Source organism: Gobio gobio, assembly GCF_949357685.1.
Source record: "Gobio gobio genome assembly, chromosome: 13".
In the NCBI taxonomy this organism is placed as follows: domain Eukaryota; kingdom Metazoa; phylum Chordata; class Actinopteri; order Cypriniformes; family Gobionidae; genus Gobio; species Gobio gobio.
The window spans coordinates 6,556,237-6,582,980 of record NC_137106.1 but is presented as its reverse complement, the minus strand read 5'-3'; the positions used below and the strand labels follow the sequence as shown (position 1 = coordinate 6,582,980).

The following is a 26,744-nucleotide window of genomic DNA, read 5'->3' as shown; positions in this document are numbered from 1 at the left end:
CAAAATGTGATATTACTCATTGAACCATCTTTGAAATTACCAAAGCTCTCCGCGAGCACTGATGGATTTAGACTCTTTAATGGCTTCGGTTTCCTCTGCGGTGTGTTGTTGTATGTGTATGTGTATGTTTTTCTGTGTGAGTCACAGCCGAAATTGATAAAACATTAGATTTTTCTTGATGTCTTTTCCCATTTGTTCCCGGTGCTCATGTGCTCTTTGGGATTTTGCTGCTGGTGCAGCGTTTCTCATGCTAACATCCAGACACGTTTGGCAGTGAGTGTTTTTTACGCTGTGTTGAAGCATCGGTTCTGCTGTGGCACAGATCACGCTCGCACATCAGCGCTTGATTGGAGAGTCACTGCGTCGGGCTGTAATTACCCGCTGACAGCTGAGAGGACAAACACACCTGTTGAACAGCTGCATGTGCTGCGAGAGAGAGAGAGAAACACTTGTAGAATTAAAAGATCTGCTCCAAAACTATAGAGAGGCTCCCTACCTGAGCAACACTCTTAGGCATCAGAGCTACAGACCCAAAGGCTTTTTGGCATAAAAACGGGTCCACATTGCTGCTTATTCTTGCCAGCAAACGCCCACTAAGACAGGAACAGAGCATCTGATCTGCATGCTAAGCAACCAGGCAGAGTTTGTTTTATTTTTACATTTCAGATGTACTCTATATTGCCAGAAGTATTTGGACACCCGTCCAAGTGAAAGAATGGGTCGCTCTCAAGCGTGGGGCTGTGATCGGTTACCACCTGTGCAATAAGTCCATTTGAGAAATTTCCTCACTACTAAATATCCCACGCTCAACTGTTGGTGGTGTTATAACAAAGTGGAAGCAATTGGGAACAACAGCAACTCAAATCACAGAGCGGGGTCAGCGCATGCTGAGGGTCACAGAAGTCGCCAACTTCAAGAGCTCCAGACCTCCAAACTTCTGTGGCCTTCAGATGAGCTCAAGAACAGTGTGTAGAGCTTCATGGAATGGGTTTCCATGGCCGAGCAGCTCATCCAAGCCTTACATCACCAAGTGCAATGCAAAGCGTGGGATGCAGTGGGGTAAAGCGCGCCGCCACTGGACTCTAGAGCAGTGGAGACGTGTTCTCTGAGTGACCAATCACGCTTCTCTGTCTGGCAATCGCATGGACGAGTCTGGGTTTGGCAGTTGCCAGGAGAACGGGACTTGCCTGACTGCATTGTGCCAAGTGTAAAGTTTGGTTGAGGGGGGATTATGGTGTGGGGTTGTTTTTCATGGGGTTGGGCTTGGCCCCTTAGTTCCAGTGAAAGGAACTCTTAAAGGAATAGTTCACCCAAAAATTTAAATTAGCCCATGATTTACTCACCCTCAAGTCATCCTTGGTGTATATGACATTCTTCTCTCAGACAAATACAATCTTGAGTTATATTTAAAAAGACCAGGTACACTCGTCACGTACGCATCTTGAATTGCGAAATGGCACTTTCAACACTTTTCCATGGAAGGCGATCGGCTGGAACTTTACTTGATAAAGTTTTAAATATGGATATTTTTCTTACACTAACGCATCGATTGATTTATATGATTATGATGGTGCAATATTGGACCCACAGGTGGGTCGGTGGGGGGGGGGGGGGGGGGGGTGCAGTTAAAGGGTAACTAAACCCCTGCTCAGAGCTTAACTCCACCCACTGGCAAATTTTGAAAAATGCTGGAAAAGTGGGCAGAGCCCAGCGGAGACAGAGGGGATGAACTGAGGGCGGAGCTGAGCGGAGGGTGTGCACCTGAGACCCGCAGTGACGGATTGATTGACAGCTGTCAGACTCGCGAGTCGCAAAGATGGAGAATGACTGGAGTGACGCCAGTAGCTTTGCAACAGAGCGGTCATTTCTCCTACCTTCACCTGAAGTGGAGGAGGGTGGATTGTCTGTAGACACAAACCCGGAGCCTTATCAATGCGAGCCGCTGCTCAAACTGCGTTAACTCCCGATGCCGACGATGCTAGTGAAGCAGCCGCGCAAGAGAACTGACCTAATCTATCTGCGTCCACGGCAACCACTTTCGTGTCAGGGTTTGAAAGCGCGTCTCATGTATGAAAACTATCTGTACACATGACGGGCGGCAATATCGCAAGAAAATCCTGACGTGTACTGACAACTGCATTATTTAACCGCATTTTCTTCATTACAATGTTAAAGCAAGTGTCAAGTCAGTTTCATTCATAATAATGTTTCTACTTCATTAAATATGACAGTTCATACTGGAGTGAAGCCGTTCTCATCATGTGATTGGGGGAAACATTTCTGAGGGCGTGGTGAGCTTGTGCTAGGGGCGTGGCTAGTGAGCCGCTGGAGGTACCATCATACGTCACTATGACCTACAACGTCCAATAGGAAAATTCAACTGCAGTCGCCACCGTTCAACCTTAAGAGGGCAGCACTTTGGCGGTTTTACACCATATTTTATAGAATTAAAACACTTTATACCCAAATGTCAAAACATTTACTCGAATCAATGAACAGCATTAATAAAGCCCCAGTATTACAGATCATTAACTAAAAAAAGTTGGTTTAGGGTTTAGTTACCCTTTAATATCCCTTTTAATATCCCTCATTTTAAAGGCTCTGTATGGTTCAATCCCAGAGATGTGGAGATCTTAATGCGGGTCAATTGTACACACTTTCAGTGGCCAAAAACCAGTATATTAAAAAATATATAATGTCATGAATGTATATTGACTGAGTAATCCACTGTTTTGTAGAGGGGGGTCAAAATGACTTTCACTTGAGATTTGGAGCAAAATTAGAGTGGTGTAAAAATTACTTTAGAAAGATGGCAGCAGCATAATTCTAATTCTACACAGAGATTGGTAGCAGCATATTTTGATTTTTTTTAGAGAATTAGGCATATCTGAATTTAAAAGAGCGCCCTATCCACATACATTGGAGTAAATTGAATTTTTTTAAATCATTTTACAAACTCTACATTTGAACACAGTGGTGGAATATTGCATATATTATGTTGTATTTATTCACAATTTTATGATAAACATGTATAAAAAGTTCATATTTTGATTTATTTTTTTTTATTAATTTGTCATTTGAAAATCTATAATTTTTTATCTGTTTGGTCTACATCCCTTCAGTTTCTGTTGATTCCACTAGTTGGAATTAAACGGGAAAAAAATATTTTCTTGATATCTCCTTCCAAAAAATAGTTATTGAGATTAAGCTGTCCAAACTATCTAATAACTCTTACTCATCTGCATTGAGTCTCCGGGGTCTTTTCTGACCCCAAAGGACGTTTGCTCAAATAAAAAAAATGTTCCCTTTGTCCAAATGGCATGAGACGCTGTACGATGGTCAACACTCTCTAGATCTACAAATAAAAAAAATGTATTGGATTGATATCTTTTTTTATGTTCGTGTGACAAAAAAAGTCACACTCGGGCTTAGAAAATGGACAAAATTCATCCTCAAAAACAGAGACAACACAGAACACGCATACAGAAATCAAGTGGCACACTTCCAACAATGCATAAAACATCCACAATTCAAAATGATCATGCTCACACACACACACACACACACACACACACAGGAATACATTTGTTATTGCTGTTCAGTTCAATGCATTTTGATGTTCTTGTTGTGTATTGTTTACTCAATATGTAATATAACTGTTCATTTCTGTTAATTTTTGTTCTGTTAGAGTCAGTAACTGAAGTGTAGATTAAATTTGTAGAATTATAATAAAATCAGATGTTTGAAATAAATGATAAACTCTAAAGTCTCCAACTTTTCTTCTGTTCAGGTTTGATTGTAATCATAATGTAACATCATTGAAAATAAGATTTTTTCAAAAAAATGCTGAACTTTGACAAAATTATATTATAACTGGGATTTCATAACATTTAGATATGAATCCAACTGAAAAATACTTGTGAAAAAGATATTTCAGTCAGTCAAATAGCACATTAGCCCATCTTTCCAAAAGATGGGCAACAATCTTACACCAAACCATGTTAAATTATCCATGTTATCCCCGCGAATGAAAGTTAGAAATTTGGGTCTTTTTATAAAGTGAATTTTACATTAAAAAAACTGATTTTGTGTTAAATTAAATTAAATTAAATTAAATTAAATTAAATTAAATTAAATTAAATTAAATTAAATTAAATTAAATTAAATTAAATTAAATTAAATTAAATTAAATTAAATTAAATTAAATTAAATTAAATTAAATTAAATTAAATTAAATTAAATTAAATTAAATTAAATTAGTTTATATAAATTAAAAAATTATTATAAATACTCCAAAAACTGCACAGATGTTGAGTAAAAACATTAATAAAGAGAATAAAATTGCATTTGTTCTAAAAAAACCAATTTTTTTGTTACAAAATAAAATTTTGTTGCCTGGGGTCTGTGGAGACCACAAAGACCCTGAGTGTAATTCCCAAACGAAGACCGGACGAGGGTTAAACCTGCCGCTGGGAAATCGACTCTCAACTTTTTAAAGGGAGATCTCTGGCTCTGATTGGTCTAGAAGCGTGATCGACGTGTCTTCGTATGACGCAATACGTAATGTCATCGCGGCTAACAAAGACGATCAAAACTAAGGATAATTTGTCTGCATCACATGTTTAGATCTGGACATCGGTGACATATCACAGTGTGTTTTGCCCATGCTTGCTCACAGGGATGTGAAAATAGTCTCATTTTGAAGAAAACAACCTAAGGAACGAGCCGATATAGCTCCACAACGAGTCAGTGATCCGAACAGGAATATGACTCTTGCTTGTTCAAAGGAGTCATTTCCGTCTTCGTGATTCTTTTGATGATAACGTTGCTGTAAAGTGTTGGATCGGTGAAATAAACCGCACAGTGATATTCTCGAGGGTGAGAGCTTTCATTTGATATATGACTTGTGTATTTTTGGTGAGTTTGTGTGATAAATAAATATGAAATGTAATATTATTCATATGATTTTCTCAAGGGGGGGTCGAATTCAGACCATATTATCATCTTCTGTGTAACACAAATGCAAAAGTGTTTGGGTTATCAAGAAAGCGGAGGTTCTAATCTTTCAAATGATACCACATATGTCTAGTTTTGTGCTGCACAACTTATAGATTTTTTTTAAATGATTATGATGATGCAATATTGGACCCACGGGTGGGTCGGTGAGGTGGTATCCTCATTTTAAAGACTCCATATGGTTCAATCCCAGAGATGTGGAGATCTTAATGCGGCTCCATGAGGAAATTGGTCAATTTTACACCCTTTCAGAGTGGCCAAAAACCAAATGTGGGTCACTTTGCACTTTGTGGAAACTAGAAATCCACACAATTGCATGTATCTGAGTGCCATACATTTGGCTAAAGTGCTAAAGTGCTGGTGGGAAGCGGTTGTGCGGGATCTAAGAGGCTGTAAAGAGAGTGTTCATTATTGTTTTCCCTCAGGAAGCAAAGCTCCGGGAGCTCCTGGATGTGGGGAATCTGGTGGGACGGATAGAGAACCGGATGCTGACGGTGGTGACGGGACCCGACATGGTCAATATCCAGTACCTGAACTTCATGGCCTTCCAAGAAGACGTCGCCAAGGTGAAGATTGTGTTAACCTCTTAGCTGTCACCGTCCTGCTGGCGGGACGCCTGGCACTCTTTTTTTGATCGCCTTTTTTCGCATCATATATTTTAGTAATTATCATAAATTAGGTATCATTCAAAAGCTTACAAACTTTTCATCCTGTGAAAACCGTTTTGAAATCGGACGTTGCGTTACCATGGAAACAGTACTCTAAATTCTTCTAGCGGGCTCCTCCCCTAGTGGGCGGTGTCATGTTTCATATTACAACATTTATTTTAACCCCTTAACTGTCACCCCCCCTTTTTGAGAATATACATGAAAATGCACAGTCCAAACTTAAAGGGCTTTAATTCAAGAATGCTTTGGAATATAGACCTATGTTTGGTCTTGTTTTAAAGAAAACACTCAGCAGATTTTTTTCTTGAACTGAAAGCAATTCAAAATATGAAAGTATGAAAAAGTTATGGAACTTTAAATTTACTGTAAATAAAAAATACTGTACTAAATATCTTTTATTTTATATAAAATATATATTTTACAAAAAAATAAATAATCTAAAATTACTATAAAATCAAAGCCATATGTCTAACCAAGTTGTGTTCCAAATTTGAAGTTGATATCACAAAAATTGAAGTTCCCATGAGATTTTGTTCAGGCGCTGTACCAAAAATAGCCACCGGGTATCATCCAAATTCCATTGATTGTTTTTTTGATGCATTTTCCTGTAAATTTCTGTCCAAATGTCACTTCCATCACAAAACAGTCACCAAATATGGAACCTTGAGACTCAGACCTTTCCGACGATATGTGTTTTGTCAAGATTAGAAAATATTTTGATTATTAAAGTCGTTAAAATAAATGTTGTAATTTGAAACATGACACCGCCCACTAGGGGAGGAGCCCGCTAGAAGAATTTAAAGTACCGTTTCCATGGTAACGCAACATCCAATTTCAAAACGGTTTCCACAGGCTGAATTTTGAGTTCGTAAGCTTTTAAATGATACCTAATTTATGATAATTACTAAAATATATGATACGAAAAAAAGGCAATCAAAAAAGAGTGCCAGCGGGACGGTGACAGTTAAGGGGTTAACTACTTTATAATCAAAATATTTTCTAATCTTGACAAAACGCATATCGTCCGAAAGGTCTGAGTCTCAAGGTTCCATATTTGGTGACCGTTTTGTGATGGAAGTGACATTTTGACAGAAATTTACAGGAAAATGCATCAAAAAAACAATCAATGGAATGTGGATGACACCCGGTGGCTATTTTTGGTACAGCGCCTGAACAAAATCTCATGGGAACTTTAATTTTTGTGATATTAACTTCAAATTTGGAACACAACTTGGTTAGACATATGGCTTTGATTTTATAGTACTTTTAGATTAAAACATTTTTGTAAAATATATATTTTATATAAAATAAAAAATATTTAGTACAGTATTTTTTACTTACAGTAAATTTAGACTTCCATAACTTTTTCATACTTTCATATTCTGAATTGCTTCAGCAATAATCTGCCGAGTGTCTGCTTTAAAACAAGACCAAACTTAGGTCTATATTCCAAAGCATTCTTGAATTAAAGCCCTTTAAGTTTGGATAGTGCATTTTCATGTATATTCTCAAAGGGGGGGGGGGGGGCAGTCAAGGGGTTAAATAAGCAGAGCGTGATGTGTGTGTTTCTGACGGTCAGAGATTTGTGTGGTGTGAATGTTAGTCAGGAAACTTGAGCGGAGTAGTCTGTAATGTGAATGGCGTTTGTGTTTGTGGTTGATAAAGGAGTGGGCGGACGAGCTGTTCGGTCTGGCCTCAAACCTGCTGGCCCAGAACATGGTCAGAGAGTCGAGTCTGGAGAAAGCGTGAGTACCTGCGGCTCTCACAGTGAACCTGACGCCTCACAGACACTGCAGGAGTTTAACACTTACCTTTTAGGAATAGTTTTTAAAATGTTTGAGTTATTTTTAGCCACTTTTCCACTTAACCGATTCTGCCCAGCCGTTACAGATATGGGCTCATTTTCCTCCATCCATCCCTTATTCATCCCTACATCCATTTATCACTCCATCCATCATCCATCCATCATTCCATCCATCCTCCATCCATCTATCACTCCATCCATCTAACCCTCCATCCATCGATCCATCCATCCAACAATCACTCCATCCCTCCATTCATCTAACCCTCCATCCATCCACCCATCCATCCATCCATCAATCACTCCATCCATCTAACCCTTCCTCCATCCATCCACTCATCCATCAATCACTCCATCCATCCATCCACCCCTCCATCCATCATTCCGTCTATCACTCCATCCCTCCATCCATCCACCCCTCCATCCATCATTCCGTCTATCACTCCATCCATCCATCCATCCATCCATCCACCCCTCCGTCCATCATTCCGTCTATCACTCCATCCATCATCCATCCATCATTCCATCCATCCTCCATCCATCTATCACTCCATACATCAATCTATCACTCCATCCCTCCATCCATCTAACCCTCCCTCCATCCACCCATCCATCAATCACTCCATCCATCCATCAATCACTCCATCCATCCCTCCATCCATCCACCATCCATCAATCACTCCATCCATCCATCCACCCCTCCATCCATCATTCCGTCTATCACTCCATCCCTCCATCCATCCACCCCTCCATCCATCATTCCGTCTATCACTCTATCCATCCATCCATCCACCCCTCCATCCATCATTCCGTCTATCACTCCATCCCTCCATCCATCCACCCCTCCATCCATCATTCCGTCTATCACTCCATCCCTCCATCCATCCACCCCTCCATCCATCATTCCGTCTATCACTCCATCCATCCATCCATCCACCCCTCCGTCCATTATTCCGTCTATCACTCCATCCATCCATCCACCCCTCCGTCCATCATTCCGTCTATAACTCCATCCATCCCTCCATCCATCCACCTCTCCATCCATTGTTCAGTCTATCACTCCATCCCTCCATCCATCACTCCATACATTCATCCCTCCATACATCCATCCATCATTCCGTCTATCACTCCATCCCTCCATCCATCCACCCCTCCATCCATTGTTCAGTCTATCACTCCATCCCTCCATCCATCACTCATACATTCATCCCTCCATACATACATCCATCATTCTATCCACGCATCCCTCCATCCATCTATCACTTCATCCCTCTATCCATCTAACCCTCCCTCCATATACCCAACACCCACCCACCCATCAATCACTCCATCATCCATCCATCCACCCCTCTCTCCATCTGTCACTCCATCCACCCATCTCTCATCCATCCACTCCTCCATCCATCCACCCATCCATCCATCGTTCCATCTATCACTCCATCCCTCCATCCACCCCTCCATCCATCATTCCATCTATCACTCCATCCCTCCATCCACCCCTCCATCCATCGTTCCATCTATCACTCCATCCCTCCATCCATCATTCCATCTATCACTCCATCCCTCCATCCACCCCTCCATCCATCGTTCCATCTATCACTCCATCCCTCCATCCACCCCTCCATCCATTGTTCCGTCTATCACTCCATCCATCCACCCCTCCATCCATAATTCCGTCTATCACTCCATCCCTCCATCCATCCATCTATCACTCCTTCATCCATCCATCTATCACTCCTTCATCCATCCATCATCCATCCCTCCATCTATCACTCCTTCATTCCTCCATCCATCTATCTATCCATCCATCCCTCCATCCATCCATCCATCCATCCATCCAATGTAAAAAGTGATGAATGGAACTTTTACATTATTTAGCATTCTGGTGAAAATCTTTACATTACATTTAAATGTAATTATATGTGTGTGTGTGTGTGTGTGTGTGGGCATGTTTTTGTGAAATATCAGGACACAAATGTGTATAATGACATAGGTATTACAAAAAGAGGGTGAAATATGAGGACGTTCCCCATGGCCTCACTTTTCAAAATGCTTATAAATCACACAGAATGAGTTTTTTTTCACAGAAAGTGAACTGCACAGTCTCCTGTGATGGGTTAGGTTTAGGGGCAGTGTGTGTGTATGTGTGTGTGTGTGTGTGTGTGAGTGAGTGTGATGGGTAGGTTTAGGGGCAGTGTGTGTGTATGTGTGTGTGTGTGTGTGTGTGTGTGTGTGTGTGTGTGTGTGTGTGTGCGTGTGTGTGTGTGTGTGTGTGAGTGTGATGGGTAGGTTTAGGGGTAGGGGCAGTGTGTGTGTGTGTGTGTGTGATGGGTAGGTTTAGGGGTAGGGGCAGTGTGTGTGTGTGTGTGTGTGTGTGTGTGTGTGTGTGTGTGTGTGTGTGTGTGTGTGTGTGATGGGTAGGTTTAGGGGTAGGGGCAGTGTGTGTGTGTGTGAGTGTGATGGGTAGGTTTAGGGGTAGGGGCAGTGTGTGTGTGTGTGTGTGTGTGTGTGTGTGTGTGTGTGTGTGTGTGTGTGTGTGTGATGGGTAGGTTTAGGGGTAGGGGCAGTGTGTGTGTGTGTGTGTGTGTGTGTGTGTGAGTGTGATGGGTAGGTTTAGGGGTAGGGGCAGTGTGTGTGTGTGTGTGTGTGTGTGTGTGTGTGTGTGTGTGTGTGTGTGTGTGTGTGTGTGTGTGTGTGTGTGTGTGTGTGTGTGTGTGTGTGTGTGTGTGTGTGTGTGTGTGTGATGGGTAGGTTTAGGGGTAGGGGCAGTGTGTGTGTGTGTGTGTGTGTGTGTGTGTGTGTGTGTGTGTGTGTGTGTGTGTGTGTGTGTGTGTGTGTGTGTGTGTGTGTGTGTGATGGGTAGGTTTAGGGGTAGGGGCAGTGTGTGTGTGTGTGAGTGTGATGGGTAGGTTTAGGGGTAGGGGCAGTGTGTGTGTGTGTGTGTGTGTGTGTGTGTGTGTGTGTGTGTGTGTGTGTGTGTGTGTGTGATGGGTAGGTTTAGGGGTAGGGGCAGTGTGTGTGTGTGCGTGTGTGTGTGTGTGTGTGTGAGTGTGATGGGTAGGTTTAGGGGTAGGGGCAGTGTGTGTGTGTGTGTGTGTGTGTGTGTGTGTGTGTGTGTGTGTGTGTGTGTGTGTGTGTGTGTGTGTGTGTGTGTGTGTGTGTGTGTGTGTGTGTGTGTGTGTGTGTGTGTGTGTGTGTGTGTGTGTGTGTGTGTGTGTGTGTGTGTGTGTGTGTGTGTGTGTGTGTGTGTGATGGGTAGGTTTAGGGGTAGGGGCAGTGTAAAGGGATAGAAAATACGGTTTGTACGGTATAAAAACCATTACGCCTATGGAATGTCCTCACATTTCACAAAAACAAACGTGTGTGTGTGTGTGTGTGTGTGTGTATGTATATATACACTTTCAGTTGTTATACTTTTCTCTGAAATGTTTGTGTTTATCACCAGCTTCACGAAACTCAAGCTGCAGCCGAACCAGGAGGGTCGAATCCCTGTGAAAAAGTAAGGCCTCCGCCGTTCCTCCTGATCACCCGGAGCAGGAACAGATCCTGACGCTTCTCTCTTTCTCTGCAGCATATTCCGCATTTTCTCGACTGACCGGAAGCGTGTGGAAACGGCTCTGGAGTGCTGTAATCTCCCGGCCGGCCGGGTGAGCATATGTTCTGCTAATGGTCCAGAATCCTGCTGGCAGAGAGAGAGACACTGGCCACTTCCAGAGGCTTTACCAAAACCCTGTCCTTTCTAAACGCCTGACGTGTTCATTCCCAGCTGCAAGGCCGTCTATCTGTGTGCCTTATCGCTTTACGGCAAAGGTTGAGCGGCGGACACGGGGAGATTTTCAAAATCCATAATGTTAAAAGGCCTCGGGAGACTCTGGAGTCGCTAATGAGAAATCCTCATGGTGTTATTGTGGCTGGCCTTCTCCTCTGACTCACTCGCGTTCACATCTTTTCATGTGTGTTTCTTTTTGTTTGCTGCTTTATATTTTGACCAACAAAAGCATTAATCGGCCCCGGGCGCCTCAGCCTTTCAGAGCGAATGTTTTGAATGTCGAACAGCATTGACTGATGTTTGCTCTCTGACGGCTTTGGTTTTGTGGTAACGGAGCGATTGATTGGTTGTCGGGTTACCTCGATGGTCCTTGGGATGGAATGAACTCATTAACTTGGAGGCCAGCTTTAGTATTAATATGAGAACGCGTTATTAAAAGCAGGTTTGTTCTGACTCATGGTGAAAGACTGACTGGACGGATGATGTGTGAGAAATATGAATATGTATTTGATTATTTGATTGTCTCTGCAGAATGACTCCATCCCTTTGGAGGATTTGACCCCTGACGTTTACAAATCGTTCATCAGCCACCTCTGCCCGCGCTCTGAGATTAACCAGATATTTGCTGATCTGTAAGTCTGAAGCTGAAGCTGATGATGCCTTCAATGTAATAACTAATATTTATTTGTTTGGTACAATTTTTTTAAATGTATTTATTTATTATCGGTTTTATATTTTTCCTAATTTATTATCCGTCTACCTATACATTGTTTTTTATTTATCTTTTTTTTTCTCTTTTATTTATTTATCTCTTTTTGTAGCTATTTATTTATTTATTTGTTATTATTGTATTATTATATTATATTATTTATCTTTTTCCTAATTTATTTTTATCTGTTCATTTATTTTTTACTTTTTTAAATTATTTATCTGTTTTTCTGTTTTATTTATTTATCTATTTTTGTAGCTATTTATTTATTTGTTATTATTGTATTATTATATTATATTATTTATCTATTTTTTTTCATTTATTTATTTATAATCAGTTTTATATTTTTCCTAGTTTATTATCCGTCTACACATCCGTCTACCTATACATTGTTTTTTATTTATCTTTTATTTATTTATCTATTTTTGTAGCTATTAATTTATTTGTTATTATTATATTATATTATTTATCTTTTTCCTAATATATATTTTTATCTGTTCATTTATTTTTTACATTTTTTTATTATTTATCTGTTTTTCTGTTTAATTAATTAATTTATGTATCTTTTTTTGTATCTATTTATTTGTTATTATTGTGTTTATTATAATATTGTATTATTTATGTATTTTTCTAATTTATTAATTTATTATCGGGTTTATCTTTTATCTAATTTATTTTGATCTGTTCATCTATTTATTTTTTATACATTTATTTTTTACGTTGTTTTTTTATTTATTTGTTTTTATAAATGTATCTATTTTATGTATTTATTTATTTATTTATCCTTTTTTTACTATTATTGAATTCATTATTCAATATGTATTTATTTATTTATAAAAAAAAGTAGCAGTCTTTTTTCAATTTGTATCCATTTATTTATTTACTTGCTTATACGTTTATTTTATACATTGTTTTTTCTGTCTGTTTTTCTGTATTTATATATTTGATTAATTATTTGTTTATCTATTTGACCTATTCTATTTATTTATTTATTTTTTATCAGTTTTTTAATTTTCTAATTTATTTATTTATTTGATATTTTTCGTAATTTATTTTTATCAATGTATTTATTTATCTATTTTATGCATATATTTATTTATTTTACATTTTTTAATACATTGTTTTTATTTTTTCAGTATTCATTTTCATATGCTGTTTTTCTATATTTATTTATCTGTTTATCTATTTTACTTTTTCTATGTTTTATGCATTGTTTTTATTGATCTGTTTTTGTATATTTATTTAATCATTATCTGTTTATCTATTTACCTATTTTATGTACTTATTTATTTTTAATCTCTTTAAGTTATTTATTTATACAATTATTTGTATACTTTATTTTTAATTTTTTATCTATTTAATCTATTTTAATCTATATTTTTTTCTATTTATTTTATTTTTTATACATGTTTTTTTTAATCAGTGTCTTCATTATTAATGTATTACGAGCGTGCACGAGTGCATCACGGTGCTGTAATTAGGCTGGATTTGGGGGTGTTACAATTAAAAAAAAAAAAATTGGCATTGATCATAACCGAGACGTTAAAAACAAAAACAACCTTCCTGAAAGTCATAGTGTAATTTGCATGCTGGGATGTGTCTGTAGTGATTCTCTCTGTAACCCACGCTCTCTCTGCTCTCTCTGCTCTCTCTGCTCTCTCTGCTCTCTCTGCTCTCTCTGCTCTCTCCAGTGGGGCGAAGAGCAGGAACTTCATCACCCTGGATGAGATGACTGAGTTCATCAACAACAGACAGCGCGACCCGCGTCTGAACGAGATCCTGTACCCGCCGCTGAGGCCTGAGCAGACCCAGATCCTCATGGAGAGGTTTGAGCCCAACCCAGGGATGATCCAGAAAGGTCTGTTTCATATCCTCGCCCTCACGTCATCCAGACACTGAAGCCTTGATCAAGTGTTTGGTTCACAGGAGGGCTGGGCCATTCGGGGGAAAAATCAGTTTTCACACTTTATTTGACGTAGTTACGCGTTACTATACATGTAGTAGGTGTATGTAGTTCATTCATATTACTCAGTACTTATTTGAGTAAGAACAATGTAACTACGCCACCTTAAAATAACATAATATCAATTAAATAATATCATTTTTTCTGATAACATTTTTAATTTACAGTGATTATATTAACCAGCTCTGAGTAAATTTGGCCTCCCCCTAATTTTTTTATTAAATCAAATATTTATTAATATTTATTAATACATATACTAAATAAAAAAGGAAATTATATAATATATATTTAAATTATATGAAATGAGGAATCATTTCAGTGTAATCAGTATTTGTATTATTATTTTACAAAGCAACTGTAAAATTGCAAAAAGAAAAATATTATTTATTATACAATATGATATATTATATATAGAGTTTGCTGTAATTATATGTTGGGCTGCACAAAAAAAAAATATATATATATATATTTATATATATATATATATATATATATATATATATATATATATATATATATATATATATATATATATATATATATATATATATATATATATATATATACCATATTGTAATTATATATCAATATGACTTAAAAAGCAAGAACAATTATAATAATATTTTTTATTATTATTATTAATAACTATAAAATATTAAAATAAGGAATATATTAATATTGTTCTAATACTATTTCACTGTAAAATATTTATTGATAAATATGTATTAAATAAAAAAATAAAGTATATAAAATACAATTTCATATAATAAATTATTAAATTATATTAAATAAAGAAACATTACAATTTTTATAATTTATCATTTCAGTGTAATCAGTATTTTTTTATTATTATTTTACAAAGCAACTAAAATCTCAAAAAGAAAAATATTGTTTATTATATAATATTATATATTATATATATATAGAGTTTGCTGTAATTATATGTTGGGAGGCACAATTTGGTGAAAAAAAAAAAAAAAAAAAAAAAAAAATATATATATATATATATATATATATATATATATATATATATATATATATATATATATATATATTATCATATTGTAATTATATATCAATGACTAAAAACAGCATGAACAAATATGTAAATTGTAAATTAAAAAATTGTTATATAAAAGATAATTTTATATAATAAATAATTAAATTATATTAAATAAGGAAATATTACTATTGTTATAATTTATAATTTCAGTATAATAATTATTTTTATTATTATTAATAAATATAAAATAACAAAATAAGGAATATATTAATATAGTTCTAATACAATTTTTTTGTACAATATTAATAAATATGTATTAATAAATATGTATTATTAAATACAAACGGAGGGAATTATATAAAACCGTTTTATATAATAAATAATTAAATTATATTAAACAAGGAAAATATTACTATTGTTTATAAATATTATTCACATGTTATTATTATTTTACAAAGCAACTAAACTTTCCAAAAGAAAAATATTATTAATAAAATGCATATATAAAGAGTTGCTGTAATTGAATTTATGGTTAGGAAAAAATCATAATGTGATTTATATATCAATATGACTATGGCAAATATTATAATAATGATTTATTTCTATTATTATTTAAAAATATAAAAAATAAATAGAATATTAGAAGGAATATTAATATTGTTCTAATACTATTTCACTGTAAAAAAAAATGTTTTTAAATAGAAATAGTAATAATAATAATATTTTTATTTTACAAATCATTTATTTGTATAGCGCTTTTCCCGATTCATATAGTTTCAAACTGTAAAATGATGATAGTAATATTCTTACAGTCTTCACTGTTACCAGCAGATGAAATCACACATCTCAGTATTGATTTCATTTGGATTGATCGCTCATAGTGAGTAGAAGAACGCCATTACACCTCCTCTGAAGTCCCATGATGCTTTGTGTGAGAAAAGAAGAGCCAAATCTAGTGATTATTCCCTGAAAACATTCAGTCAAGTGTGAGTTGTGTCGCGTCAGGTTTGATGCTAATGATTTGGGGAAGTCGTTCTTCGACCCGCGACGGTGAACTTCTTCTTCTTCTTCTTCTTCTTCTTCTTCTTCTTCTTCTTCTTCTTCTTCTTATTCTTATTCTTATTCTTATTCTTATTCTTATTCTTATTCTTATTCTTATTCTTATTCTTATTCTTATTCTTATTCTTATTCTTATTCTTATTCTTATTCTTATTCACCGCCACCTACTGGACTGGATTGTGGGTATTAGAATGACATCAAAGGAGAAGTGAAGAAAATTAAATAAAATAGAAATAAAAAACTGATATAAAACCTTTACAAAAAAAAACAAAAAAAATTCCTTCCTATTAAATTATTTTACTTAATCCAATGTTTTTCAAAAACAAAATTAATAAATTGTGTATACTCCCAGATGATTTCCCTAATAAATGCTCAAGTGTCATGCTTTGTTCATCCATCTGTGCCTTTAATTCTGGCATACCGGGCATTTTCCCGGTGGGCCGACGCACTTTGGGGCCGATACAAGGTTATTTATTTATTGAATTGTTTGCCACGGATTGGCCCATCATGCAGGGACAGCGGCCCATTGGTTTGTCTTCTGAATTGACTGGCCAAAGCGAGAGAGACCTTCCCTCCTCCATAGACTGTGTCCATATTAGGCGCTGTTTAAAAGTTTGGGCGCATGAAACTGCAAAAGGCGAATATCCGCGCAACAGCGCTGCCGCCGACGAACGTGCGCTGCGTTTCATATATGAAATGAATGAATATGGGAACATTAAAGGTTCTGTGGTGAATCAGCTGAAAACAGCCGCGACCATGTAAATACATCACGAATACACACAACTACAAACTTGTCACGCTAGCACAATCAAATTCAATAGTTTATTATTTATTTATTTATTTTCGAAACCATATACCTATGGTAATGAGGAGCATGATTTTCCCTGTGACTACCATACAGTTAAATGAAACTGACCTACAGTTAAACTCACTCTCAAGCAGATAGAGCAACTATTGACTACCATAGTAGGAAAAAAAATACTATGGTGGTCAATAGTTGCTCTATCTGCTTTGTTACAAACATTCTTCAAAATATCTTCTTTTGTGTTCAGCAGAACAAAGAAACTCATACAGGTTTGGAACAACTTGAGGGTGAGTAAATGATGAGAGAATTTTCATTTTTGGGTGAACTATCCCTTTAAGGACAAAGCTTTTTTCTCTGTAAATGTTTTATGAACTTTTTAATAGATCTAATGAAATGTAACAAAATGTTATTTCAATGAGAACCTCATGAAAGATAGATATCATATCAGTGTGTTACATAAATTAGGTGTTAACTCTCTAAATTTTTTTATTGTTTTTAAAGGCATGTGAACGTTTACTCACGCTAATGTCATTCCAAACCTCAGTGAATTTCTGTCTGTGTAACATAAAAGAAAATCATTTGAGTCTTGTTTTGTCCATACAATAGGCTATTCAATGGTTTAGCCTATGGTTTGGTTGCCAACATTCTTCAAAATATCTTCTTTTGTGTTTCACTGAAGAGAGAAAGTCATACAGGTTTGGAACGACATGAGAGTGAGTAAATGATGACAGATTTTAAAAGCAGTAAATTCACTTTAATGTATCCTAGCTCAAAATCAGTGGTTTACTGTCAAGTGCATTACTGTGTGACAAAAGTGCAATATTACGTTTGTTATCAGCATTTGCAGTAAATTCGATAATATCCATCATTAGTTGTCCCTGTCCTTGATTTATTTATTTACTCCAATTTAAGGCCCTAACCCCAGTTAAAACATTCAAGAGGAACTCATTGGCCGGATGGGCTGGATTTGCCAGGGCCGAATTTTAGCCCCAGTCCAGCCCTGGATGACGTCCTGTATCCGCTGTGTTCCAATATACTTGCCATATATTAAGTGAATGTTGCTTTATGATGGTTTTGACCTCTGCTCTACTTATTGGTACTTGTACATCTACTGTTTTATGCTTTATAGAAGTTTTTGCTAGCATATCCACAACTTAATTTCCTTCCACCCCCACATGGGCAGGAACCCAAAGGAAGGAGACAACCACTCCCTTATTATGAAGTGTGAGAAGCAAGTGAAGTATTTGATAAATGAGGTCTTGTCTACATGACGCTCTCCCAGATTGAATGCTTAATACTGCTTATAAACTATCTGAGGCTATAATAACACCTTGACTCTGATGATTTTTTTCCAGCCACTCTAATGGCAGGAAAATTGCTATCAACTCCACACTGTAAACTGACAGATAATCTGTAGTCCTCTTTTTGACTACTACTTCATACCGAGGAATAAAAAAAGCTGCACCAGTACGACCTGTTTCCGGCTGCTTTGATCCATCCGTAAAAATGAATAATTCCTCTTGATACTGCTCTACGTAGTTTTGAACTATTATCCACTGTGGCATTATTTTTGAGTTTTCTTTTAGTATTTGTTGTATACTTACATTTACAGATGGTTTTATAAATTTCCAGGGTGGTATTGTTGATATTGCCACAGTGTCTCCTATTTCCAACTGATTGAGACCTACATTTTGAGCCTTATCATCCCCCACCCATCCAAAACTGTAAAAATTGCTTTTATTATGCTCTGCGCATTCTTGCAAGACAGTTTGTGTGGGGTGCTCCATACTATGTCCTTGTAAATTAGTCCAATATGCCAACATGATCTTGACCCTCCTAATACGTAGCGGCATCTCTCCTGCTTCCACCTGTAAAGCGTTTACTGGTGATGTTTTAAATGCCCTGGTACAAATCCGAAGTGCCTATGCCTGCTCCACATCAAGCTTTTTAAAGGGTTAGTTCACCCAAAAATGAAAATTCTGTCATTAATTACTTACCCTCATGTCGTTCGACACCCGTCAGACCTCCGTTCATATTCGGAACAGAAATGAAGATATTTTAGTTGAAATCTGATGGCTCTGAAAGTCGTCGTTACAAAGTCCATCTCACTACAGTGGTTCTACAATAACTTTATGAATCGGCGACAATAGTTTTTGTGCGCAAAAAAACCCTAAATAACGACTTACATAGTGATGACGATTTCAAAACAAAGCATCATGAAGCTTCGAAGCGTTATGAATCAGTGAGTCGATTCAGCAGTTTGAATCGCCAAATTTCAGCAGTTTGGCGGTTTGACACGCGATCCGAATCATCATTCGGCTCACTGATTCATAACGCTTCGAAGCTTCATGATGCTTTTTTTGCGCACAAAAACTATTCTCGCCGATTCATAAAGTTATTGTAGAACCACTGTAGTGAGATGGACTTTGTAACGACGTCTTTAGTGCCTTTTAAGGGTCTTGAGAGTGAACCGTGCCTTTGAGCCAATGGAGGACTTTCAGAGCCATCAGATTTACACTAAAATATCTTCATTTCTGTTCCGAAGATGAACGGAGGTCTGACGGGTGTCCAACGACATGAGGGTAAGTCATTAATGACAGAATTTTCATTTTTGGGTGAACTAACCCTTTAAGGTTAGATTCCGATGCTGACATATACGCTAAGGAACCATAGTCAGAGGCAGTTCTCATGAGAGCCTGATAGATGTTTATTAGCATTCATTATCAACATGTTGTTGATCTTCTTACATTTATTTCTGACCTTATCAATATGCTGACACCAAGTCAACCTCTCATCAAAGAGAACTCCTAGAAACCTCACCACCTTAACCTGTTCCAAATCCTGTCCATACAATATTAATGGTACTACTTTGTGGCGCTTAGAGAAGCATATAACTTGAGTTTTTGGAACTGAGAGTTTAAATCCCCATTTAGAAGTCCATTGTTCAACTTTCTCTATTACATTTTGCATTTTCTTTCTAAGATATTCTACATTTCGACCCCTAACCCAGAGTGCTCCATCGTCTGCATAAAGTGACGGTGAACTTTGCTGTTAGTAAATGTTTTAATCCACCAGCTCTGACTATTGATTGCCTTGGCAGGGTCGCGTTTCGCATCCCATCATCCCCGGCGGTCTCAGAAGGACATATGGCGGGAATTAGCTCCGTTTGGAGGGGTTTAGCTATCGATCGCTGATACAGCGGGAATGTGATTGATTATCTCTGATAATCGTGTGGGAGGTGTTGGCCCTGCGCTCCCTCGAGGTTTGATCCGGCTGTTCCTCTCGTCATACTAATATGAAATCTAATCGCTCATTAGTTTTTCCACTTGTTGATTGACAGCCGCATTGAAACAGTGTTTTTAACGGTCTCTTCTCCTCGGGATTTAACCAGGGACATCCGTTTGAAATGCCTGACACGCTCATATCAGAGGCCGTTGGGAGCCCTAAACATCAAACTTGACAGAAACATCAGTCACTTTTGAGAGTTTTTGTCATTAAAATATTTTGTAATTAGGCCTGAGGCATTGTAATATAAACCTGCAGATATTCTTAATCGTTTATCTCTTGTTTGTGTCTTTTCGCTACTCAGGAGGTTTGCTCAGCACACAGGCTCATGAATATTAATTAGGTCGTGATGTTCGCCTTAAATGATTGGCTGAAATATAGATGTTGTAGTGCATAGTGGGAAAACAAAACACTAAAAGATCATTTAAATAAATAGATAAAAAAAAACTGGTACATAAAAACAATGTATACATGTATAAATAAATAAATAAATAAAAACAGTTCAATAAACAAATAAAATTGATAAAAAGCAGAAAATTAAAATTTTAAAAATAAAAACAATGTAGAAAGAAAGAATAGATTAAATAAATAGTTAAATAAAATTATGTATAAAAAAGTATAAATAAATAAATATTAAAAAGATTATAAATAAAATAAATAAATAAATGATAAAACAAATGGATAAACAAACTAATAAACATAAAAATAAATAAATTAATCATTCATATAAATAAAATATTTATGTTATATTTAAGTATATTATTATACTAATTAATGTACTAACACTATTATACTAATTTATTCTAAACTGAAACAGTTTATCCAATTAAAAATATATTGCTTCTGTATATATTTTAAAATCTCTCATTTTTAATGATGTTTTAGTCGAAGCAACTGCTTATATAATTCACTGATTTAATATGCTAATTCATTTTAGTATATTATGTATATAATTAGTATATTAATAAACTAATTAATATACTAATACTAATATACGAATTCATTCCAAACTCAAAAAAATCGCCATGAATGGTTTAATGCTATTAAAAATTGAGTATTTCACCCAACATTTTTCTGCTAATTAATAAGAATATCCAGTCGTTCTAACACATCAACTTTGAGGACAAAATGTTCACTTGCTGCCTAATATATCCCACCCACTAACAGGTGATGAAGAGATCATCAGTGTTATAATGTTATGCCTGATCAGTGTATGAACTGATACACACACACACACACACACATATTATATAAGCACAAACTTTTAAGTTAGATGCGTTTAATCGATTTGACAGCCCTAATTAGTATATTTTATAATTAGGATATTAATACACTAATTAGTATAGCTATTCATTCTAAACTGAAAAGTATAATTACCAAACTTTTTTGTGCGTTATGTATCCATCCAATTTATATGAATAGGATGTTGCCAATGTAGGAGCAAGGAAGTGCACTTATTTTTGGAGCAGAGCCTTTGAGTTTTCTTATTTTTATTCTATGGAAAGAAAACAAACCCTCCATAACGTTCTGCACCTTTCATTACCATAGCAACAATAACTCCCGAGATGCAGTCCGACGCTGCAGTCGAGCCAGTTTATTTATATCTCTCAGAGCACAAGGCTCCACGGGCAAACTGGAGATCAGGTCACTGGATGATAATACGCGGGAGGCCGTTATCCCGTGACAGGTGATTGATGAGGCACATTGAGTCCAGAGGGGCCAGTGATGGCGATAGATGAGGGTGATCATCGGGCTCTTTAGCTCGCGGTTCTAGCATGACACACCGCTGTCATACAGATTAGCGACTCTATTTTCTCTGTCCAATCTCAAAGACAGGCGGTGGACATTCGAACGCCCACGCCAGGCACACGAGACGCTGATATTTGCATAGTATTGATTGTAGATTTGGAGGAACAATTGGGTTGTAAATGCGGGAATGGTCTGCGGTTGCAGGATTACATTGTCTGAGCGGCATTCATCGTCCGATTGTCAATAAACGCTGACACATTTTTCTTGTTTTTATATTTAAAATGGCTGTTTAAAAAAAAAATCATGTTTCTTTTCTTTTAAAAAAAACACACCCAGATTAAAGGTGGTTTGCTGGGACCAGTTCCATAAACTATCATCTATACATATGAAATAACAGCCACATTTGGTCCAGGTCTGGAGGCTTGAATAATAGTCCGATTAATCGAGTGTTTTGAAATTAAACTTTTAGACATAAAGAAACAAAAGTGTGCATATGTTTTTTTTTTGAGGGGGGCATATTTGAAACAACAGGCTTTTATGGCTCATATACTGTAGTATGATATAGAGAGAATATGAGCAAAAATATGAAATTGGTGCAGATGTTGATATTTATATGGCCAAAAAGTGAGATGAAATTCTGATGCTTGTGTTGTAAATCAGTAGGTGCGTTTACATGGAGCACTGTAATCGGTTTAAATCCGAATGAATATGCTCCATATAAACACCTCAATCAGAATAAAAATGGCCAAACCGAATGAAATTGTAATCGGTTTGAGAGGGGTGGGATAAAACCTTTCCATGAACCGATCGAAACGAAAAATTCCACCATGTAAACGACCAGATCCGATTACTTTTGAGTCCACGTCTCTCTCTGACGTGATGGACGCTCACACCAGGCTAATGTTGACAAGAGAGGAAATAACATTTTTCTGCCTTAAAACTTTTATTTCGTAACAAGTTATGAACATATAATGTTGGAATAATGACACAGACATAGCCTGGCTTCACCAATGCTTGACAGCGTTTGTCCTGGGCTTCAACTGCGCCTGTCAGAAGAATTTATTTTTCTGTATTGATTCTTACACTTTACAACAAACAATAAATAGCTTTTATAAAACTGTATAAGTCCTGGTGGTCGTTGAGAGTTGCCATGGAAACGGGGAACATTCAAGCTGCTGGAGAGGACGTGTAGACATTTCTCTCTGTTTCTCGGAAGTTAGCTATATATATATATATATATGTATGTATATATATATATGTATATGTATACACTCACCTAAAGGATTATTAGGAACCCCATACTAATACTGTGTTTGACCCCCTTTCGCCTTCAGAACTGCCTTAATTCTACGTGGCATTGATTCAACAAGGTGCTGAAAGCATTCTTTAGAAATGTTGGCCCATATTGATAGGATAGCATCTTGCAGTTGATGGAGATTTGTGGGATGCACATCCAGGGCACGAAGCTCCCGTTCCACCACATCCCAAAGATGCTCTATTGGGTTGAGATCTGGTGACTGTGGCGGCCATTTTAGTTCAGTGAACTCATTGTCATGTTCAAGAAACCAATTTGAAATGATTCGAGCTTTGTGACGGTGCATTATCCTGCTGGAAGTAGCCATCAGAGGACAAAATTGCTTAAATCACCTTTCTTTCCCATTCTGACATTCAGTTTGGAGTTCAGGAGATTGTCTTGACCAGGATCACACCCCTAAATGCATTGAAGCAACTGCCATGTGATTGGTTGATTAGATAATTGCATTAATGAGAAATTGAACAGGTGTTCCTAATAATCCTTTAGGTGAGTGTATGTGACATTCTTCTTTCAGACAAAAACAATCAGAGTTATATTAAAAAAAAAAGTTCTGGCTAATCCAAGCTCTATAATAGCAGTTTTTGAAGTCCATAAAAGTGCATCTGTCCATCATATAACTGCTCCACACGGCTCCGGGGTGATAATAAAGGCCTTCTGAAGCGAATCGATGAGTTTGTGTAAGAAAAATATCCATATTTAAAACTTTATAAAGTAAATTTTCGGCCGATCGCCGTCCGTATTCAGTTTATGGGAAAAATGTTGAAAGTGCCTCTGCAGTTCAAAATGCTTAGGCTACCAGTTACTCTTGTCAGGCTGTGTAATATCATTGCGTCGCTGCACTCATGGGACGGCTCAAAGGTCCTTAATTATTACGCAGCAATGAGAGAATAGTTCCTATCTATATGGTAATTTTCCGTCGGTCTTAGTACACAATGTAACTACACACATCACAACATGTAAATAGGAAAATGTTGGCGTTATTTTGTCTCTTATTAAGCAGTCGGCTAGCTGGAGCCATTTACCTCCAGTCTTTGTGCTAAGCTAGGCTAGCGGTGGGTGCGTCAGACAGAGTTATGGTATGTATGGACTTATCTAACTCCGGGGGAATAATCTAAAGTCCCAAAAAGTCGGCGTGTTCCTTTAAGTCTTAACACAATGGCTCCTGTTCTTCCAGCCTGACTAAACCAGTGTTAAAAGTCTTTATTTAGACCTGTCTGAACATCTTGGTGGCCGGTTAAATCCAGAAAACCCCCTTAGGAGGCAGGACTGTGACAACAGACACAATCTACATTCTTATCTCGTTCCTGTTCTTTCATTCTCCATTTAACTCGACAAGACAATTGGCGAATTTCAGCAGTGTGCTGTAATTGTAGTCTTTAAAAACCATTCGACTCCCCTTTGGAGACGGCGAGGTGGTTTGTGTTATTTCGGTGTGCAAATCAAAGGCTGTTTGCTTTGGAGTGACGGTGGCGATCCCGAACCTGTGCGCTGCCTTCCAGCCGTAAAAAGGGCCACGGTTAATTACCTTTGGAGCTCTGCAAAGAATGAGCTTAATTAATGTAAACTGCTGATGAGAATTAGTCTCAGGGGACACTCGTCCCCCAGTGTCTTCCCTTCAACGACGAGTGCTGTTTAGGGAACACTGATCTTCCGGCTCCAGTTTAATTTGAAGTCTGTTTGCAGTTGCAGTGCTAATTTACTCGATGAGACAAGTTGTTACTTTAGGTGCGAAAGAGAGAGATAATTTTCTGAGGCGGAATAACCTCTGCTGCATGCAGATGTAGGTGAATACAACACACACTGCAGTGTTTATTTTGTCACTTTGCTGCCATAATGATCCCGCTATAAAACTACAGTACCGTTTAAAAGCTTTTTCCTTATTAAAGTGAGAGAAAGAAAGTGTTCCGAAATATTTCATATACACTGTATTGCCAAAAGTATTGGGACGCCCCTCCAGATCATTGAGTTCAGGTGTTCAATCACTTCATGGACACAGGTGTATAAATCGAGCACTAGGCCTGCAGACGCTTCTACACACATTAGTGAGAGAATGGGTCTCTCTCAGGAGCTCAGAGAACTCAAGCGTGGGGCTGTGATTGGTTGACACCTGTGCAATAAGTCCATTCAGGACATTTCCTCACTACTAAATATTCCACACTCAACTGTTAGTGGTGTTATAACAAAGTGGAAGCGATTGGGAACAACAGAAACTCAGCCATGAAGTGAAATCACAAGAGAGGGGTCAGCGCATGCTGAGGGTCACAGTGCACAGAAGTCGCCAACTTCAAGAGCTCCAGACCTCCAAACTTCTGTGGCCTTCAGATGAGCTCAAGAACAGTGTGTAGAGCTTCATGGAATGGGTTTCCATGGCCGAGCAGCTCATCCAAACCTTACATCACCAAGTGCAAAGCAAAGCGTGGGATGCAGTGGGGTAAAGCGCGCCGCCACTGAACTCTAGAGCAGAGGAGACGTGTTCTCTGGAGTGACCAATCACGCTTCTCTGTCTGGCAATCGCATGGACGAGTCTGGGTTTGGCGGTTGCCAGGAGAACGGGACTTTCCTGACTGCATTGTGCCAAGTGTAAAGTTTGGTGGAGGGGGGATTATTGTGTGGGGGTTGTTTTTCAGGGGTTGGGTTTGGCCCCTTAGTTCCAGTGAAAGGAACTCTTAATGCTTCAGCGTACCAAGACATTTTGGACAATTTCATGCTCCCAACTTTGTGGGAACAGTTTGGGGACGGCCCCTTCCTGTCCCATCATGACTGACCAGTGCACAAAGCGTCGCTCCATAAAGACATGGATGAGCGAGTTTGGTGTGGAGGAACTGGACTGGCCTGCACAGAGTCCTGACCTGAACCTTTGGGATGAATTAGAGCGACTGGCCTTCTCTTTCAACATCATTGCCTGACCTCACAAATGCGCTTCTAGAAGATTCCCATAAACACACTCCTAAACCTTGAGGAAAGCCTTCCCAGAAGAGCTGGAGCTGTTAGAGCTGCAAAGGCTGGGCCGACTCCATATTAAACCCTACGGATTAAGAATGGGATGTCATTAAAGTTAGTGTGCATGTAAAGGCAGGCGTCCCAAAACTTTTGGCAATATAGTGTATGTGTTACCCATCAAAGAATCATAACATGTATCACAACTGTTTCTTGAGCTTCAAATCATCGTATTGTGACACTGAAGACTGGAGTAATGAAGCTGAAAATTCAGCTTTGCATCACAGGAATATATTTCAATTACAGAAAGCCGTTATTTTAAATTGCATGCACCTCTTATTTCTAATGTATTGTGTTCTTTGTGCAACAGGGCAGATCTCAGTCGAGGGCTTCTCCCGGTATCTGATCAGTCAAGAAAACAACGTCATTCCTGCCGAAAAACTGGACCAGAGTGAAGACATGACCTACCCGCTGTCCCAGTACTTCATCAACTCCTCCCACAACACCTACCTCACAGGTACCGCCTCACACACACATCACATGCAAGCGCAATATTCAGACCGATGCAACAAACAATACCGGACACAATCTATGAAAGCATACATTTCAAAGCAGTGCTGTCTTGTAAGCGCTGTTATAATAGTTCCACATTCGGCAATGTTTTG

At 37.6% G+C, this 26,744-nt stretch overlaps 1 protein-coding gene across 1 annotated transcript in view; it reads left to right on the top strand.

The window, feature by feature from the left end:
- plcb1 (phospholipase C beta 1) overlaps window positions 1–26,744 on the top strand; it is a gene marked incomplete at both ends in the record, with an annotated part of 146,587 nt that overhangs the window by 56,502 nt on the left and 63,341 nt on the right. Inside the window, 7 exons of the mRNA XM_079833982.1 lie at window positions 5,442–5,582; window positions 7,350–7,429; window positions 10,931–10,984; window positions 11,057–11,132; window positions 11,786–11,886; window positions 13,655–13,821; window positions 26,450–26,596. Of these exons, the coding sequence (XP_079690108.1) occupies window positions 5,442–5,582; window positions 7,350–7,429; window positions 10,931–10,984; window positions 11,057–11,132; window positions 11,786–11,886; window positions 13,655–13,821; window positions 26,450–26,596 (766 nt within the window). The remainder of the gene's footprint in view (window positions 1–5,441; window positions 5,583–7,349; window positions 7,430–10,930; window positions 10,985–11,056; window positions 11,133–11,785; window positions 11,887–13,654; window positions 13,822–26,449; window positions 26,597–26,744) is intronic.